Raw genomic sequence first — 18,985 nt, 5'->3', positions numbered from 1 at the left:
CTCTTTCTGTGTTAAGTGGTACAGACTGCCTGAAGGACTGCTTCAGCTAAAGAAACCCTTGATTCTCAGCTTAAAAGAAAAAAACAGTTTCCTCCAATGGGTTTGTGAAAAGCTGCCCTTGCAACTTAGCTTGCCACTTCAGATGCCATCTCCAGTAGGCCATGGCATTTGTAGTATCAAAAGCCAGATGTTATGGGCTAAGCACTCTATAACCATTAGCCTCTCCTCTGTTTATTTGTAGTTACACACACTCATCTTCCTACAGAATCAGGGTAAGTCTGAACACCTTGGATCAAGGCTTTCAGCTACAGCTCAGGGCATTCCAGCAATACTTGGGTGTTAACAGCCCTATGAAGAAAATGCACCTTATTTAAGGTGGGGTCAATACTGTGACAACAAAAGCAAAAAGTATACTCAGGGAATTCATGTAAACCCTTCTGAAAGAATACTTCAGCCAGGCAAGACAGGAGCCATTCAATTAGCCATCTGAAGATGGAAAAAGAAATCTGAAAGTAAGTGGTTCAATTCTCAGTCTGAGAAGTATACGATGAGTCAGAGTAAGATTTAAAAAGACTACCAGGTTCACACTGCAGGTTTACAACAGACTATTAGATCTCTAAAGGAGTGCATACTATAGCCTTCTAACAGTTGTTTCAAGTGGAAAATCCTGAGAAGGAATTTATCTGTTAGCACTCTACAGGGAGACTGCCTACATGTACTGTACCATGGGTGCGTGGTGAACAGCTCTTAACAGCCAAACTAGAGCCCTTGGTTTCAGTTTTCAGCACAGTTAGCTCAGTAATTCTTCTCTCATGCAATAGCATTGGCTACCAACACTCCTTAACTTCAGGAGAATAAAACTTGCATTGAAATAGCTTTCATTACTTCTGCATAAGTAGTAAGACACCACGTTCTTAGAGGGATTAAGTCCCAGAACATCACCTTTAAGCAGCTCCTTGGTATGCAGAACTTAAGAAGACTTCACAACAGACACATCCTGCCTAGGGTATGGGGATGAGAGGAAGCAGTGTCTGTCATCTGGACACATGGTTCTAAAAGGGGGTTTTGTAACCCAGTCCTGTATACACAAGTGACAGAAGCTGCTAATGCTGCCTTTTCTGCAGGGCCAGATGCTGTCCCAGTAGTGAAGAACTGAGCCATGACTTTTTAACAGTTCAAAGACAAGATTCTAGGCAGCCACAGGATGTCTCTATCAGAGTATAGCCTGCCACTGACAAAGAAGCAACTCCTCAGTACTTTGTGTGCACCCTAGCACTACTGGCCTTAGCTTGACTGAACAGCAGAGCAGATAGACAACTACCCATGCCGTACCCTGCCACTAAACATACCTAGTTTTGTTCTGATTATGAAAACTTTCCTACTTATTGTAATACTCACCCACTTTTCCCACCACCACCCTTCTCACTGTCAGAAAGAATGAACTTGCTGATATATCATTCTATGCAAACACAGTGACAGTGTCTTCTGCCACAGGGCTCTCTTTACCTTCATTGATTCAGAGTACAACATATACTCCCTAAGCACAGGCAGGAAGTCTTCTGTCATGTCTTCACTCAGTTCTTCAAGAGCTGTGCAACAGTTCCCAATACAGGCAGACACCCCCTCCAGTGGCTCTGATAGCTCAACCTCCAGTCCTCCCCAAGTTGAATAAACAGGTCCATATTCTCGTAGTTCCACCAAGTATTCTACAAGAGGTGGGCAGAACAGTAGATTAGCAGAGTAAGAGCAAGGCACAAGGATCTGCAAACACACACGCCAAACAGAAGAAACTATGCACCAAGCTTGGCAAACATTAACTCTCCCAGGAGTGAAACCTTGTGTTGCATTAGCATCTTAGTAGACAGAGCTCTGTGGTCTCAGAGGTAACAGGTCCAAGCAGCCCCCTGCTTAACTCACCATTCTTACAAGCTTCCAATAAAAAGACACTTGCACCACTGCAGTAGTCAGTCATTTTTTAAAAACATATGTAAAGATTGTCTCTTCTAAGACAGGTCTGTAAAGGTTCTTTGTCTAGGAATTCCATCTGTACTCCAGATGGAATCTACAGGTTCTTCCTCCTCCTAAAATCTTTCCAAAAATAACTGTTATAAAAGCACATTAGTTTAACAAGAGCAACTTTAAAAAGTATTTGGAGACTTGAGCTAAGATACAGTGCTAGGCTTTAGGCCTGTTTTAAATCTGCAAGAGGCACTGGATTTTGTTCTGTGTGGCTCATTAGAGGCCAGAATCACTGAAGCAAGTTGTATTGTCACGCTATCAAACAGAACACTCAGACTGAAGTATTATGATAGAGAACCTTGTGTCCTTACCCAGCTGTTCCTTGATTATCCTTTGTGCTATTCTGTCAATGGTACCAAGCTTTAGAGAGAACGTGTCTAGATACTCCCCAATGGCTGCAAACTCCAGTGGACGACTTCTCAATTTGTAGCCTCCTGTGACATATTTGACAGACTCCCCCATCTTTGACAGCAATGCCATTCCTTGCTTTTTGTAGGCATTAAGATCCTAGGAAGTTAAAAAAACAAGTTTAGAAATATTTCACTTACATGTTGCAAGATCAATACAGTGAAGGATACTTTCCAGTCAAGATCAAATCTTGTGAAAGCAAGAGACTGCATGCGACATGTAGCCTTGGACAAAACCTCACTTAGTACAAGTTGTACAGCTAAGCAGTCTCAAGACTGCCTCTAGACAGAGATAAGCTATCCAGTGGAATGGTATGAAGTATATTGTAAACAAGTAAGTGGTCCATCTTTGCACATGGTCAGACTTTGCCATGTTCCTGTACTGTCACTAGTGAAGTAAGTGGTATTAACAGCTCTGTTCCCACCAATATCATTCATGCCATTCATCCACACATACTTTTAAGCCACAGCCCACAGTACCAGTGTTATGCAAATATATCAGTTGGCTCTGGTGACCAAGTACAGACCTACATACTGCATGCTTATTTGGTCAGCAGCCTCTCCAGAGCAGCTGTGTGGTTAGATAGGAGTCAGGGGAAGACTGCACACAGAAAAGAGCAGCATGCAGATACCAGCACAGCTTCTCTGCAAGGTATGTGACCTCAGGCTGGGCCACGTACAGCTATGTTGCCTGCACAGAAAGCTTACTCTTCCTTGCCAAAGCTTTACCTGTTTTCATAAAACACCACTCAGACAACCTATGCTAACAAGGTTGTTTACCTACAAACCCTTCAGGGGATTTCACCTCAACAGCACATCAGTAAAAACAGGGTTTAGTTAGCCAAAATGCCATGCATTTTGCATTTTACTCCTTCCAGCAGTGGTCACTATGAAAACCCTCAGAACAGGCTTGGGAGCTCTAACTAGGTTCCCCTATTCAGCCTCAGGAAGAGACCTAGCAGACCTGTAGAGGTCAAGAACAAAGACAGTATTACAGACTAGACTAAAAGCTTACGTGTCTGTACAACAGCCATTTTCAGAACATGTGCTATGGTATACTTTCCAAGTCAAATGTAAGTATGATCAAGAGAACCTGATATCTTAGCAGCTACTATAATTTTGAATTATGTTTGCATTTAAATGCAGTGGTTCTTTGACTCCTGCCTTCCGCCTGCCCTAAGCACTACCTGTAAGCTGGCAACAGAGAAAGATTCTTTAACTCAAAATAATTCACTCACGTCTCAAGCATTCTGCCATGTTACTAATGCAAACAGAGAACCTGAAGAAAGCTTTGTTTCTCTTTTACAGTCAGGAGGTGGTCTCATGACTTTCTGCAGTAATTAAATTATGAAGTCCTAGTACACTGAACTGACTTCACTGCTGCAATACAGCACGTTTCAACACTAGAAACAGACAGACAGAAGAACATGTGTCCTTTTCCCTGAGCCTCCCTGGATGCTCTGTATTCAAGACAAGCCCTGCCCAGGGCTAAGCATAAAGCCTCTACCATTCATTTTACAGGAGTGGGAGAAGATGACTAAGCAGCTAAGAAGGTTTCATCATCTCTGACAGTTGAAAAGCAGAACAAAGTAAGAACATGGACAGAAGATAGAAGTGAACTAGAGATTGAGTTTCACATTACTAGCAAGCAGAGCATGAGCCTGAAGTGAGCTCAAATTAAGTGTCACATCTGAGTGAGCTAGTATAACGTAACATCATTTATGAGGTCAAACCCAAGCATGACTGGAGGTCCTTCTAGTCTTATTTAAAATGCAGTTCAAAAGACAAGAGAAAATTGCACCATTGCTGGATGAGTCATACTGAAGAGAAGCGTGAAGTTGATTGAGTACAAACAAAAATGAAGAATTCGTGCTTAGTTTTGAGGGTAACAAGTACAAGGAGTGTAGAAGACACAGACAAGGGCAATAAAAAAAAAAGAGTCAGATTTGCAAGGTTTCGTGGAAGGGAGATCTTTCCTCCTCCCCACTTCCCTCCTCCCCAAAAGACAATTTCACAAAGTCTACAATTTTCTAAATGCTGAACCTCTTGTGTATCAGGAGTATGTTCTAGACACAGGGATACAAAACAAGCAGGTCTAGAGAACTGAATTCACAAATCTGCAAAACACCCTACCCTTCTAGCAAAGGGAACTCATATTGTTGTAACACAGGGGGTCTGTCTCACACAACATTCAGAGTCCCCAACAACTCTCTAGTATTTTAGGGTACATTCTGACCTGCACAAGCAATTTTTTTTCATGCCTTTTTACCTTTGTGTCAAAAGAGACTGCAAAGTGCCTGTTCTGTTGTCCCTGTCAATGACTCGGAAGTGACTGGCTTACCTTGGCTGTGAGAAACACGTTGAAGTGCTCGTTAAACGAAAGCACTGGGTGATCAGTTATTCTCTTCAGAAATTTGTCTAATGCTTTCCTCCTCGTCTCCACAAATTCTTCAGAAAAGCGATCGACAACACCCTTCACCACAAATTTCTCAGGAAGAGGCTGTCAGAGACAAGGAAAATGCACACAATTCAAAAGACAAAACCTTGCTGCTGCTATTTGGAAACACACAAAGCAATCAAATTCCAGTCTTAACAGGAACTGAAACAGTGATGCAAGCCCTGCTCTGAGTTACCCTTCATCTGGTCTGGCCCAGTGCTAGCAATGCTACCGAGTGGCTTCAGCTGAGAGTCCCATGAGAAAAGCCCAGACAGCAGTCAGTACACTAAGTACTTCTAGTACAGCTTGGGGTGTTCCCCCCTACTGCTATCCATCTTCAAGCTCCACCTCTAAAGGAGATGCAAGTGGGGCTGCACAATATTTACTACAGCAATAAACACACATTCAGAAAATGGAACGGTTCTATTTGCTGTCCCCTACACACACTCTGAACTACGCAGAGCTCCTGGACAGGACCCTTCTGTAGAGGGCTGAGCAGCAGACTTGACAACAAATGGTCAACCAGTCAAGACTGGAGCCTTATGCACTTGCACACTAGCTCATCTATCATAGCAAATATTCCCAAGCACATTTGTGTAATTTACAATGTCTGCCAACATATCTGCTCCTTCATCTTACTCTATGTTGATGCTCCTGGTTTCTCTGCAGTTTAGCTTAACAGGTAAGCCCAGGTCTGCCTCTAGACCTTCTAGTTCTGCAGTCCCTACTGTTAGACTCCAAAGTACTGCTTCAGGTGAAAGATAATTCATTAAGCTCCAGCATGGTTATTTCAGCTCTACCACTGGATCTGCAGTTCTCCCCAGACAGCACGGACTCTACAATTAATATCAGTTTTAAAACTGTTCTTTGCATTTTTTTTTTCTTATGGAACAGTCTGCCCAGACAGACAATTTGCCTTCTCTTCAGCTAGCAATGACAGACATTTTCACCCACTTCAGGAATCAGGATTCTCCTCTGCAAAGGGTCTTTGTTGCCTGAAATCCATGACAGAAGTAATAAAAAATGGAAAAGATTATGTATGTAGATGCCTTCCCTACTATACCCTAGCTGATGGGGTATGGACACGAAGACTGTACCTCCTAAAAAAAACACAGCTGGCATGACTTAGCTGCAATCCAGCTACATTTTGACCACTATATTTAGTTTTCATTATTTAAGACTTTTCTTATTATGCTTAGCATTCAGATGAGTCTTCCAGTTAAACCAGTGTAAGGTACACTCTAATTAAACTTCAGAAGAACAATGCTTAGTGCAGTAGTCTTCAGCAAGGACCTTTAGTTGAGAACCCATACATTAGGAAGTCACTAACTCAGCAACATATGCAGGAGGAGGACGACCTGGCAGACTAAAGAACCCTAGTTCAGTCAAATGTGCGCACTGGCACTAAACAAGCACTAAAATTTGCGCATTTGAGACCCAGGGAAGGGCACACTTCTACTTCAAAGACTTCTGCCATTTAACCTGGTTTTAACTATACAAGTAGGTACAGTCCTTTACATTTTAGGCCCTTGGAGGTCCATTCCCAGCAGATTGCAACTACTAACCCTGCTTTAACTATGTGTTACTTACTATCTTACAGTTTCCAGTTTAGTAGTCTACTCTGCTCTGGTGTGGCATGTGAGTAGAGTTCACTGCACTCAGAACTGGCTTCAAGTATCTGAACATCACCATCTGAAGACAAGACCCTTGGCCATGTTAGCCTTCTCTTTCTAGTCTAAAGACAGATCTGAAAAGCATTTTTACTGTTGTTTGAAAGAATAGATTGGAGCAAGTCTCAGATCATTTAAAAAAAAAAAAGTAAAAATCAGTAACTGAAGAGATGAAAAGCAACCCATATCCAGTCTAGTCTGGGCTCTTAAGTGTAGGCCATCATGACTCACTGCACTGAGAAGACATGTTGTTTGTTACAGGAAGATTTTACACAGAGTCAGTATACTGAGATGAAGAAGACAAACCCCTTTCAGTATCTTGTTAGACATAAGGCCTCCAGGAATTGCAGAGTCTCCAGTTACAAAGACAGATACTGTCAGATTGGCTTCAAACATCTTCTTGGAATACACTTGGGTCACAGTGCACCTGGAACTGCCTTTATCTCTTATTCCCCATCTCCTTCTAGGCAATAAATACATAAAGCATTCAGTATTCTTCCTCCCATACCACTGCATGGAAGAGATTAATAGCAAATTCCGTCACTAGTAACTTGGGCATAGACTAGTAGAAGGTGGCAGCGCACCCTTATGCTCACAGATTTTGTAGAAGAGGAGCACTTGGGAGACTGCCTTGCTCTGCAGCCAGTTTCATGTCCAGCATTAGAGCCACTTGTGCCAAATATGCCATTCTATGTGCAACGAATTCCTCGTAACAGCAAAACAGCTCAATTTCCCTGGCTGTGACTTGCCTTCTGCTACTGGACTATTATTTATTGTCTTGCAGCCTTCTGGCAGGACTGGCAGCCTGTTAGCATATTCCATCTGTAGAAGCTTAACCTCAATAGTTCCAGCTGCTCAGAGACCAGGAACAGAAAAAATGAGGGTCTGGGCACCTAACATTAATCTCACATCTCCACCTTACCCCAACAAGCTCTCTCTTTTTCCCCTCCCTACCCATCAGTAAACATTTGCTGCCAGTTAGAGGTGTCACATGATTTTGTGAAGTATTTCTTATCTCTGAGAGACTGAGCTATTATTCTACTTAAGATGCAATTCCTCAAGTAATTAAAGACTTAAATAGCTCTCTACCATGAAAGAGCCTAACTAAATGCTTCTCACATAGCCTAGTCCTTGCTGATGGAGGGAGAGCAGAGAAACTTCCTTCTCACCCCAGATGGGCAAACTAAGGTATGCCTGCAGTGTTGCTCTTTCCTGACTATTCACCTCCTAAAGGCCTTTTTTTAATTTATCTGTTCAAAAGAGCTGATGGCAGTGGGCTCACAGGTTTCCTACCTTTTCACACCTTCTACAGCATGAAAACCAAAAGATCTTAATGCTGAAGATCAGCATCAACATCCTCATGTCACACGAGGTAGTCAGAGCTAGCTTCAGCAACAAGAAGGGGTGCAGTAGTTTAGTTCATCTCATTAGCTAAGCTTCTGCCTACTGAAGGCATGCAAAGGCTACCAAGCCAGGGGCTAAGATTTATAAGTCTGTGTTAGCAGACTTATAAGTGTTAGCAGAAAGTTTTAAAATACTCTTTAAAACCAGCTCAAAAAGCCCTCTTGAAAAGTGATTGAGACTAGGACTTGAAGTATCTGTGTGTCCTTTCATAAGATGATATTCAGAAATCTAGATGTAATGACTGAGAAAAGAGATCAAGTGTATTCCGTTTATGCCACAAGTGCAATCACTGCACTAGCCTACAGGAGGCTGACAAAGATTACTTCTCAGGTGTGTCACCCAAGAAAAATTTAAGCTTCATAATCAAGAATGGGAAGCTCTTCCCACGCTACTAGAAGAAAACCAAATACTATATATAAATCTAAATACCAGAAGACAGTGACGCACTGTATTTAAATCTAAAGAGACATATCACCAAAATATTACCCTCGTAAAAGAGATACAGAACCATGCTTAATAGCAGATTCTTGCTTACTACCTACGGGAATGAGATGCGTTGGCTGAGACTCTTCCAGCTTGTTTCTCAACCAGTCGAAGTCTTGGTACCGTCGGCGGACAGAGTACTCTGGCAAATCAAATTCAGCTCGTGTGGTCTGGAAAAGAAGCACAGGGTACACTTAGTGTGCACCAAAACCTCCCACTTCAGAGCTGAGCAGCAAAGTGCGGCCATTACTGGCAAGGGTGAGGCCATACAAGCCTTGCACAAGCACTCCATCCACAACACTGTGATTGCAGCCAGCATGAGAGAAAGATCCTCTGGCCTTTCAAGCAATGGGAAAGCCATCAATAAGAAAATGATTACTTGGAGCTGATGTGTTCTTACAATCTATTTATACTTCATCACACACTTTGCTCAGACAAGCTTTATGGGAGGAGTCTGTGGAATGAAGATTACTGTATACCACATTAATCTCTTGGCATTTACAAGTTTGGGGGGAAAACTGTATGAAACCTTTGTTCCAAGGACAGACTGTTTTAGCTACCAAGAATTAAAAGCAAAGGTATTCAATGACTTGTTTATTTTATGACATGCATTAACGGTGAGTAGAAAAAGAGATTCCACCGCTGTCCCATATTCCAGAAGTGACAGGCTTATTACAGTCCCTCAAAGTTAAAAGATTAGAACTTAAGCCACTGCTAGGCTTGCTGAAGGATTGTTTTTCTTTATTTCTGAGAGGAAGAAACAAGTTTCTTTACATTAAGTTGATGTATGCCTGATCAGAGATGTCTGTACCTTAAGTTAAATCTTTAAGGTTTTCATTCTAAAGGGCATGGAATTACACTTGCCATTACAAGTTTGAGGCAGAGTAACTATGCAGAGAAACTGCTGGGAAATGATTTATCCAGTCCTGGAACAGTCCCTAGCTTGGAAAGCCAACTGTGGGGCTGCTTGCACAGCACATACTGCACCTGCCTAAAAGCACTAAAGAAACTATGTACCAACTAGGAGTCTCCGCTGAAAAGCCTGGTATTGCAATAGCCCTTACTGGAAGGTAGACGGCCTTTATCATTACAGCTGACTGTGAAGAACAGCTCACAAAAGCCAAGAGAGCTATGATTAGTTACTTGAAGCATCAAGGCCATCTTGCAATGAAGGTGATGCTCCAGCTCCAGCACCAGCACACTACATGTCTACAGCCAGACATCAAAACCACCTCCTCCTGGGAAACGCACCACCTCTTCTTGCTTTGGACTGACACAGACTCAGTACTAGGTTGCTTTGCTCCTCATTGCTGGAACTTAGCAGGTGGTTGTAGTGACTAAGATTTTGTATTTACTTCCAGGCTCAGAGCAACTGCCACGTATGTGAACAGAACCAAGTAGCAGCATTTAAATGCAATCCACCTCTTCACCTGCTCTCTTGGATGGCTTCAACTCCTCAGTTACTGCATGTTACTCCCATCAATCCCCACTGGGGATCCTGTACAAATTCTATGCCAGAAATCTCTTTCTAGGGGAAAGCCAGCAGTCTTAACACACTGTCAACAGAACAGCAGCTCTGGTATACTATAAACAGCATGCTAACGTGATATTATGAATGTGATCAACCTGTTAGCAGCTGAAGAGAGGACCTAGGAGTCCTGGTGGACAAGAAGTTAACTATGGGCCAGCAGTGTGCTCTTGTAGCCAAGAAAGCCAAAGATATCCTGGGGTGTATTAAGAAAAGTGTGGCCAACAGGTCAAGGGAGGTCCTCCTCCCTCACTACTCTGCCCAAGTGAGGCCACATCTGGAGTACTGTGTCAAGTTCTGGGCTTGCCCGTTTAAGGGAGACAGGGAACTATTGTAAAGGGTCCAACAGGGGTTACAAAAATTATTAGGGTCCGCAGCATCTCTCTCACAAGCAAAGCCCAGAGACCTGGGTCTGTTTAGCCTGGAAAAGAGAAGACAGAAGGCATCTTATCAATGCTGATCAATATCTAAACACCAGGGGGCAAGAGAATGGACCAGACTAATTTCAGTGGTGCCCAGTGATAGGACAAGGGGGAACAGGCACAAACCAGAACACAAAGTTCCGCCTCAACATCAGGAAAAACTTATTTGCTGTGAAGGTGACAGAGCCCTAGAACAGCTGCCCACAGAGGTTGTGGTGTCTCCTTCACTGGAGACTTTCAAAACACTCCAGGACATATTCCTGTGCTACCCCGCTCCCAGGTGAACAGCTTTAGTAGGGGGACTGGACTAGATGACCCTCTGAGGTCCCGTCCAACCCCTACCATTATGTGATTACCTATGAAACTGCGTGGTTTCTAGAAAAGGCAGGCATAGAGAGACAAAAGAAGAAACCAAGCTCACCTCCTCCCTCCTTTGATCTGCTAGCTAAGGTAAGAGATTTGTTAGTCCATGGACTAACAAAGAACATTCACCAATGGAGCAGCTGTGTTTGTAGGTATGGGACTACCAAGACCTAGATTTACACTGCAGATTTGTGCTTCACTCGGCCACATTTCGGATTAATAACCAGTTTATTTAATGTGTTAGAGTGCCACACTATAAATGAAATTTCTGAGACTTGATATGAATCATTTTCACTTGTTTTGAGTAAGAGACTTAAGAGCATTACACTCAAACAAGATAATTCACAGGCACATAGGCAGTGGTGCTGACTGCTTTGTTCTGTCAATAAAGCAGCTATACCTCAGCCTTGTAAGAGATAACCTGAAATTAAAGAAAAAGTAATGATTTAGTAGGTTTAGTAGTAGGGAGAATTTTATTTGAACTGTCTGTCACTAGGCAAAGGCCTCTTAAAAGGGATCACACAGGGAGTCAATGAAAGCTATCAGGATGTAGACATACCACAGTGATTTCTTCTGTAGCATGAGGATGAAGGTAAAGTCTCCCTAGCACTGAGAACATTATCAGCCAGTATTCTGCCAACAGTTAAGGAAAACTGTATAGGTCCTATTCAGAAGTAGGAAAGCAGGATAAATCCTACTGCACAAATTTTAAATTAGTTATTGTTTATCTCTAGCAAACTGCTCCTGCTGCCCTTACATCACAAGAAGATTTGCAAAGTTTTCCATGTATCAGAGTTTGTTCCTCAGAGGGAGGCAGATGAAAATACATCAGTCATCAGCATTTCATTGTTTGCTGTACAGCCTCTAAAATCTAGACATCAAATAAGCTTTTCAGAGACTATCTGGACAGAACAAGGGCCCTTCAAGGTTTTAACACCTCACTAATGCTGCAAGAATTTGGATCTCAGATCAACTCTTGATTAGTGCAGCACAGTTATTTTTTCCAGACTGCACACAAGAGGGAAGAGAGTCTTGCCACTATCCAGAGATGGAAAGTGAAATGTCTGGTTTTGACAAAGTTAACTCTTCCTGCTTTCTTAGTAGGATCCAGAAATCTCACCTTGCAAGGACATGTGTCTCTCTTAAAGGAAGCTGAGAAAGTTAAGTGGCAGATCTCAACCTCCCAGAAATAACGGGCCAGAAATTTCCAGGAATTTACTGAAGACTCCAGCACAGTTCCACTAAGTCAGCACTGCTGTACTCTGGACCCAGTTCTACTTTCTGGAAAGCAGGCAGGGTTATAGACACTTTTACCTCTGTTATTACTTCAGGTCTAAACTATTCCAACATTAAGGCAATCACCAGGTCTTGGTCTTGTGTAAGATTCTTATCTTTCTTGAAAGGAGTTAGCAGCCAAACCTAAAACTAGCCTGTGGTGACTATGTCAAGCTATTTTATACCCGAAGTTCTAGTCCCTTACTGACTACATTGTGGATTCCTCTTCAAGTTACTGTTTAAGTTGGGGAAAAATCTTCAATGAGAAAAAGAGAATGACAGAGGTAGGAAGGGAACACAGTTGGTGTTCTTAGCAGCTCATAGTTCTGTTTGCCTGAAATAGTTTAGCCTGTTTGAAAAAGAGATCATAGCACATATACCTGCTCCTCTACACAGATCAAACCATTTCATATGCTCAGGTAATGTACCAAATGTATGCACTGGAAGGAGGAGAAGGACATAAAAAAGAATGCAAGACGTCCACTTCATTATATACTGGATTGAAATCCTCTCCCCCTTCAAGCCTGCAGACCAACTGCATGACTGAGGAGCAGCATACAGCTGTTCACATCTCCAAGGTAAAAGCCACAGAAGGCAGCCTTGCCATCCTAGGAACTACACCAAAAGTGAAGTTAAAAGTACACTTACCTACATTTCAGTTGGAGAGATGATTACATAAAGATAAGCTTTATTTTCCCTGTGCCTTCTCAGAAAGATCTGCTTGATAAAATCTCTCCAGAGTGCACATTAGTCTGTCTGAAGAGCACAAAGGTGTATCATCAAGAACACTCAAGACACTTCAGGCGTTGCAGCCAGGAGCAATTAAGCTCCATCAAAATCTTTGACCACCTCCTTGGTTTCACTAGCCTCCTTGCATGAGAAAACTGTTGTTACCAAGAAAAAAAATGGTATGAAAGATCTGAGGGTGTCAGGTCTGAATGACTGTCCCCATTATTTTGGGGATTCACATGACATTCATTAAATGTTTTCATCCAGAACACAGGCTGGGGAATGCTACTTGGCTCTTAGTAAGAAGCTGAGAAAGCAAGGGCATGAGCAGGACAAAATAAATTCCAGTCTCTCCTCTCAGCTTGCCTGCAAGGCATTGTTCTGGACCCTTCCTCAGCCACCAACACAGGCTGACAAAGCAAATGAGAAGCCTGGGGTGCACTGCAAGACTTTTTGCTGTTGCAGTGAAGGACCCTTTCTAGAAAAGGAAAAAAAGAAACCAACAAAACACACTAACAAAACCAAGACTATGGTCAGGTCACACCTCCCCACAGTAGCATCCAGTCACAGCCACAAGAGCACAATGCAACACTAACAATCACATCCCCTCTTCCACCTAGTGATTCTGCTTTACATAGCAAAGTAGGCTTCAGAATAACTAGTTTTAGGATATATGTTTATCCAAACCTTTGAGGTTCCAGTACCACTCTTTAGTGGAGAAAGGAAAACAAGCAGCCATTCCTGCAAGGGAGATGGTAGGAAGATATGGCCTTAGACTGATGACAGGAGCCAGGTCTGGAATAGAACTTTGACCTACAACCTGGAAGTGCAAGCATCAACACATCCTCACTACTATCTAGGGATTACTCCTGTTACGGTTAATTACTGCTTTTGGCTACAACGGCTGATTGGGCAATTAGCCTTGGCATCAAAGAGGCCTTGTTTGTAGGACAAGTGTTAACTCAGACCATTAATAGTTAGTCTTCCAAACTAAACTTTAAAAAGTCTTTTTTCAAACAATGGTAAATAGCACTAGAGGTACTGACCTTAGAGGTTAGCCAGAAGTTTACAAGGACAATAACCCTGAAGAGGTAAGGCTTTCATGGCGATTAGCAAGAATTAATTACGCACCATTTCACAATGGTATGGTTGTACTATGATACAGCAGATTTATGTGCTACAGTGTGATCCCACATAAACCAGTATTAACAGACATGCATGCAGGTACAAAAATCAAAAGCAAAGAATAAAGTTTTTAATTTAAAAAAAAAAAAAAGGCATTGTTGGGTAATACAGCTGATCTAAATACGGTAAATACCCACATTCCAGAGTTCCCCTTCAAAGGAGGAAGGAAATCTTTGTGTAAACATAGGTTTCCAAGCAGAGGAATGCTATTAAGGTGCTACTGTATAGAGATATTTTATCTTGACAAAATAATCGGGTCTTAATTTAAGGGAGAAATAACTTCAACCAGTTTTAACCATTTGCCTGTGGGAAGTTGCATCTCATTTTGTTTCCTGCTCCTTCTGATTCTGTAACATTGCTCCAACTGAAGTTTCTCACAGTATTTCTTAGCATTTTCTAATAGTTAACATACAGCATTTCTTGCAAGATTAAGACACTTAGATCAACAAAGACTGACAGGCCTACATTAAGCGTACAGTTACTATTTCAGAAAAGCAACATTTTCTTCTGTGCAGCCTGGAAGTGGAACTTTGGGAGTAGTCATTCTGAAAAAGATTCTGTGGCCTGTAAAGGCTTCCTTATCTCAAAGAAAATATTCTCTCCAGTATATAGTGCCATTTAAGTAGGCCAGAGGAATGTTAATCTTTTTGGACAAGTAGATCAAGTACGTTCCTAGTGAAGTTAGTGAACAGTTTTTGCCTTGGGTAACCACAAGTGCCCAAATCAGATGTCAACATCAACTAGGAGCTGATGATAATGAGAACGAGCTACTTAACAGAAATAAAATGTCCTAGTTGCAAGTGCAGTGGGCTCTTCAGATCACTCTTCCTGTTGGTGTAATCAGACTACATTAATGTTTGCAGTACAACACACTGAAAGCATCTCTAGCATGTTTTTTTCCTGGTAGGCAGAAGAATTCTTAGGTTAGTCTTAGCAGCAGATACACAGATCTTTGTACCTACAGCTGCATGGAAGCTAGTTTACAGCTAAAGATCAAGTTATGACTTAGGTAAGTGGCTGACAGAGGAAATGTGGTAAACACCAAAAGCAACAAGCTTAAAGCATTTCAGAAAAACAAACTGTGTTTAGACACAAAGGGTGAGATGATCAACAGCAAAGCAGCAAGGCACATTCCCCTTCAGGGGAGGTAACTCAAACCAAATGGGTGTCAGGTTACAGTATATGAATAAAGTTTCAAGTTAATGAAAGAAACTAGTTTTGCAAGCTTACAAACAGTTCTGTTTAAGAGTCAGAGACAAAAACCTACAACAACACATTAAATGCTTTGCATAGTTTCATATACTGAAGTAGTAATGGTTCTGCCAAGAGAACTCACACCTTCAACACATTCTCAAGGTACTGGAAGTACTTGTCCTCAAGATAAAGAAATACAATGCAAGGCACAGACATCCAGAACGTGCCCTAAAAAAATAAAAAAACCCTCCAAAGAAAAAAGTGCTAGGAAATCAGAATGTTGTTTTATACCTTTGTTGTAACCCTGTATGTGATATATGTCTCCATTGTGCACACGTGTTTTTTGGGATCATCAACAGTAACAAAGAGGTCTCTAGTTTCCCCATCAAAGTCATCATCCAGCTGCAGTCTGTTGAGGAGAGATGAGGAGGAAGCTGGGCTAGAAGTGTCCACAGGTGTGCCATTAGGTAGACTGAGGTCCTGTATTGGAGAGAAAAAACAGCAAGTTTTTAATAAGTGAACAGATCAATTGTAAAACATAGTGTTATCAAAAATGCCAGTGACAAGCTTCACTGACACATTACAAGGGCCATTTCAGCAGCTCCAAGGATCACCCTCTTCCAGGACACCTGGGCAATCCCTTAAGGTCTAGGCTTTCAGAATTAGGTTGTTCTACTTTTCCAAAATTTTAAGAGAAAGCACATTACCACCATACATCCCCTTAGTATGGTGCAGCCTGGTTTCTCTTTATGAGGAAGTGGAAGTATTGCTGAACCAACAGTTTCTGGTGATACCAAATCAAATAAACCAACTCAGATACTGAAAATAAAACAGCTGGGCAAATCAACCGTTTGTGGCAACAGTTCAGTTGACTGGAATGGAGACAGCCTTCACCTCTGGAGACTCCTATAGCAGAGGAAGGAGGGCAAATTTGTACCAGAGGCTTCCTATCTAGTTCATTAACTGCCAAACATGTAGAGAGCAGTCAAAAGTCTGAACTGCCACCAGTGCACTAACAAGACCATCACAGATCATACACTCCAGCACCAGCATCTATGCACACCTCCCTTTTGTAGTCCTAAGGCAAATTAAAACACTGTTTTGCTTGCAGAGGTCATCATTCTCGTCCTCCTAACCCCAAGAATATTATCCAGGGCCCAGGGAAGAAAGAGGCTGAAAGAACCAGCAAGTGACTATTTTAGGAAGAGATGCACAAGGTTTGGGAAGCCTGTAATTCCTTGAATCTGACTCAGCAACAGAGGAAGAAAAACACAACTTCATAGCAAACTTGGCACATTCCCACACCTTCAAGTCTCATGCTTTGACACAGACCAACTACTCCATAAAGCTTATTCCATTAAGCGGTTACTTCACTTTGCATCAATATCACAGAAAATTCACAGGTGTTCTCTGCTCTGGTTTTGTACCAGAGGGAGCTGACAGTCTGTGACAAACTGTACAATACGTAGGAGCATCTGACAAGAATATTAGAAAGTCCCAAAGTTCCATGGCTCTTCAGAGAAGAGAGGAGGTTTTTTGTTTGCTTTAACTAGTAGCATAAGAATAGATTTATCCACAGTGTTTCCCTGGTACGGACAAAAGTTCCTCTGGTTGCTAGAGAGAAACATTACTACAGCTAAGCAGCACATTAACTTCAAGTGTTTTAGTTTTAGAAGTACTGCTTAGCCCCAGCTTCACACAGTATTTAAGGGGCTAAATGAAATGCGTAATCTTAGCAAAGCAATCCTGTTTGTAAGATCCCCTTTGACCACAAGTACTCCTTATGCAAATGTGGTGTATGTTCCAGCTGGATAGTCTGTGTCTTCAAAAGAAGTCCTCCTTTTTTCAAGGGTTCTGAATTACAGGTGAGAGCTCCAAGTTGAAGCTACTTCTGAAGGTCTGTCTTTAACAATGACTATGAACAGGACCGAGTTCCAACCAGTCTTTGTCACAAACCCATCAAGGGAGTACTCAGATTTTATAGACAGCCCTCTGCCTGTTGCAGTCCTGCAGAACTGTGGTAAATTGCTCTTCACCTTGAAGACTACCTTAAGAAGTAGGGAGAATAATGACTTAGCCTAGACATTTTGGAGAAGGAGTGATCTAAACCATTGCCTGTTAACAGAGAGGTTAGATGCACTCTGCCAGCTAATGCTCAGAAGTGGTTGCCAACAGACTAGAGATTTCAGATTTAACTGGCAAATGAGCAGGAATTTGAAGGTAGGCATTCAAATGCTCTCTTAAATGTGTAAAAGAGTAGGATAGGCACAGCATAGCCTCCCAACTCACGCATGAGGAATACAGCTTGAGCTTCACAAGCATCTGGCTCAGACTCCCCATCACAGCAGCAAGTAGAATAGAAGAAGCAGTGCCACAATAACTCAGCAGACAAGGCATTCTGTTTGGAGTTACACAAACAGAATAAAAGAGAACACAAGATAAGATTAGCTTCAGAAAACCTGCAGTTCAACTAGACAGGAGAATTTGGCTGAGCAGATTAAAGAACAAAGCGAACCCTGGGACACCACAGGCAAACTGCAGGCAAATCTGTTCCTGTTTCCAAAAGGAAAAGACAGTTCTTCATTGGCCACATGCAATAAGCATTAGTATTAAGACAAGTTGTGCCAGAACCACAGCCAGCCAAATTCTAAGCTTTCAGTATGGAAATGAACTAACTTGCAGAAACAACTTGAACTTTGTTGCACAGGAGATCTCAAATGCTTGTAACAAGACCCTTCAAGAGAGCTTAAAGAATATCACAGAAGCTGTTTAAAATATGAAAACTTCATCAAGGCGTCAGAACAAATGGAAGAAGGACCAAAGACAGAGCTTGCAGACAGCTGCACGAAGTTAGTGACTTTACTCACCTATTCTGCTGGGAGATAACAGTATCATACTAGGACATATTGCACTTTTTATGCAGTTCAGAGGTTCCCGAAGGCTGTAATCCACTTCAATCTACTTGATGTGTTCTTGCAGTTAGGAGTCATGTGGAATGTCTCAGGTCTTCAAATAAAGGCTGTGAGAGTTTTACTTCAACTCAGCCTTGGTTGAAAGACCCCAAATGTCAAGTAAAGCTTCTAGCCTGACTCTGGCTAGGAGAACAAGGGCTGCTAGCTGGTGGGGGCAGGGGTGGGGAGGGCAGAGAGGACAGATGATGTGTGCACTGGAAGTACTACCATGCTATACTGCCTGATGTGCGATGCCAGAACGCTCCCCTGGCAGTTACAGCTGGCATCACGCCCTGACACTTGGCTAGTTTTCCAAGTGGCTAAGTTAGAAGCTAACCATTTGTCCGTCTTAATGGGCGGAGCCTCTTAGCTAAGTGCATAAGAAACACTTATGACTGCAGAAATTTCATTTAACAGTAGGCAGGATCAGTTTGATGAAGTCTTACGCTAGCGCTAAGAAGAGGTAGGCTTTGGAGTGTCACAGCAGATGGCCCAGCAGTCTACGCTGTCTCAGGCTGTAATCCTTTCAGCAGAGCACCTCATCGTCATATTAATTGGCACTGGCTTTCTTCCATGAGACTTGTGGGATTTTTGCAGTTAGGGAAGTAAGACTGCATCATCTGTTCTAGTCCACTTTTGTCACAGAAAGAAGAGTATGTCCTGCAGAGCCTAACACGAAAGGAGATCTGCAGCCACCTGTATTTCCACCTGTCAGCGTAGTTACCACACCCACAGTACTTGAAGTACTTACTAGTATTAATTATTTTATAACAAAGTGTGGTTTCAGTGCATGTGGATTCATGCATCAGCTCACCTTTAAGTGCACCCCATAGCTGCACATGCTCCAGTTTAAGTACCTGTCTGCATTATCAGAGATTAGCACAGCCCAAGTCCTAGTAGGTACCTACTGCTTCACAG

At 42.2% G+C, this 18,985-nt stretch overlaps 1 protein-coding gene across 1 annotated transcript in view; it reads right to left on the bottom strand.

Moving 5' to 3' along the window:
* SNX30 (sorting nexin family member 30) overlaps nucleotides 1-15,596 on the bottom strand; it is a gene marked incomplete at its 5' end in the record, with an annotated part of 28,783 nt that extends 13,187 nt beyond the window's left edge. The window contains 5 exons of the mRNA XM_008943505.1: nucleotides 1,507-1,706; nucleotides 2,331-2,526; nucleotides 4,768-4,926; nucleotides 8,480-8,590; nucleotides 15,408-15,596. Coding sequence (XP_008941753.1) covers nucleotides 1,507-1,706; nucleotides 2,331-2,526; nucleotides 4,768-4,926; nucleotides 8,480-8,590; nucleotides 15,408-15,596 — 855 coding nt within the window. The remainder of the gene's footprint in view (nucleotides 1-1,506; nucleotides 1,707-2,330; nucleotides 2,527-4,767; nucleotides 4,927-8,479; nucleotides 8,591-15,407) is intronic.
* Nucleotides 15,597-18,985: the final 3,389 nt, after the last annotated feature.

The sequence above is a fragment of the Merops nubicus genome, unplaced genomic scaffold (assembly GCF_000691845.1).
Source record: "Merops nubicus isolate BGI_N331 unplaced genomic scaffold, ASM69184v1 scaffold20897, whole genome shotgun sequence".
NCBI classification, from domain to species: domain Eukaryota; kingdom Metazoa; phylum Chordata; class Aves; order Coraciiformes; family Meropidae; genus Merops; species Merops nubicus.
This window is presented reverse-complemented; position numbering and strand designations above follow the sequence as displayed.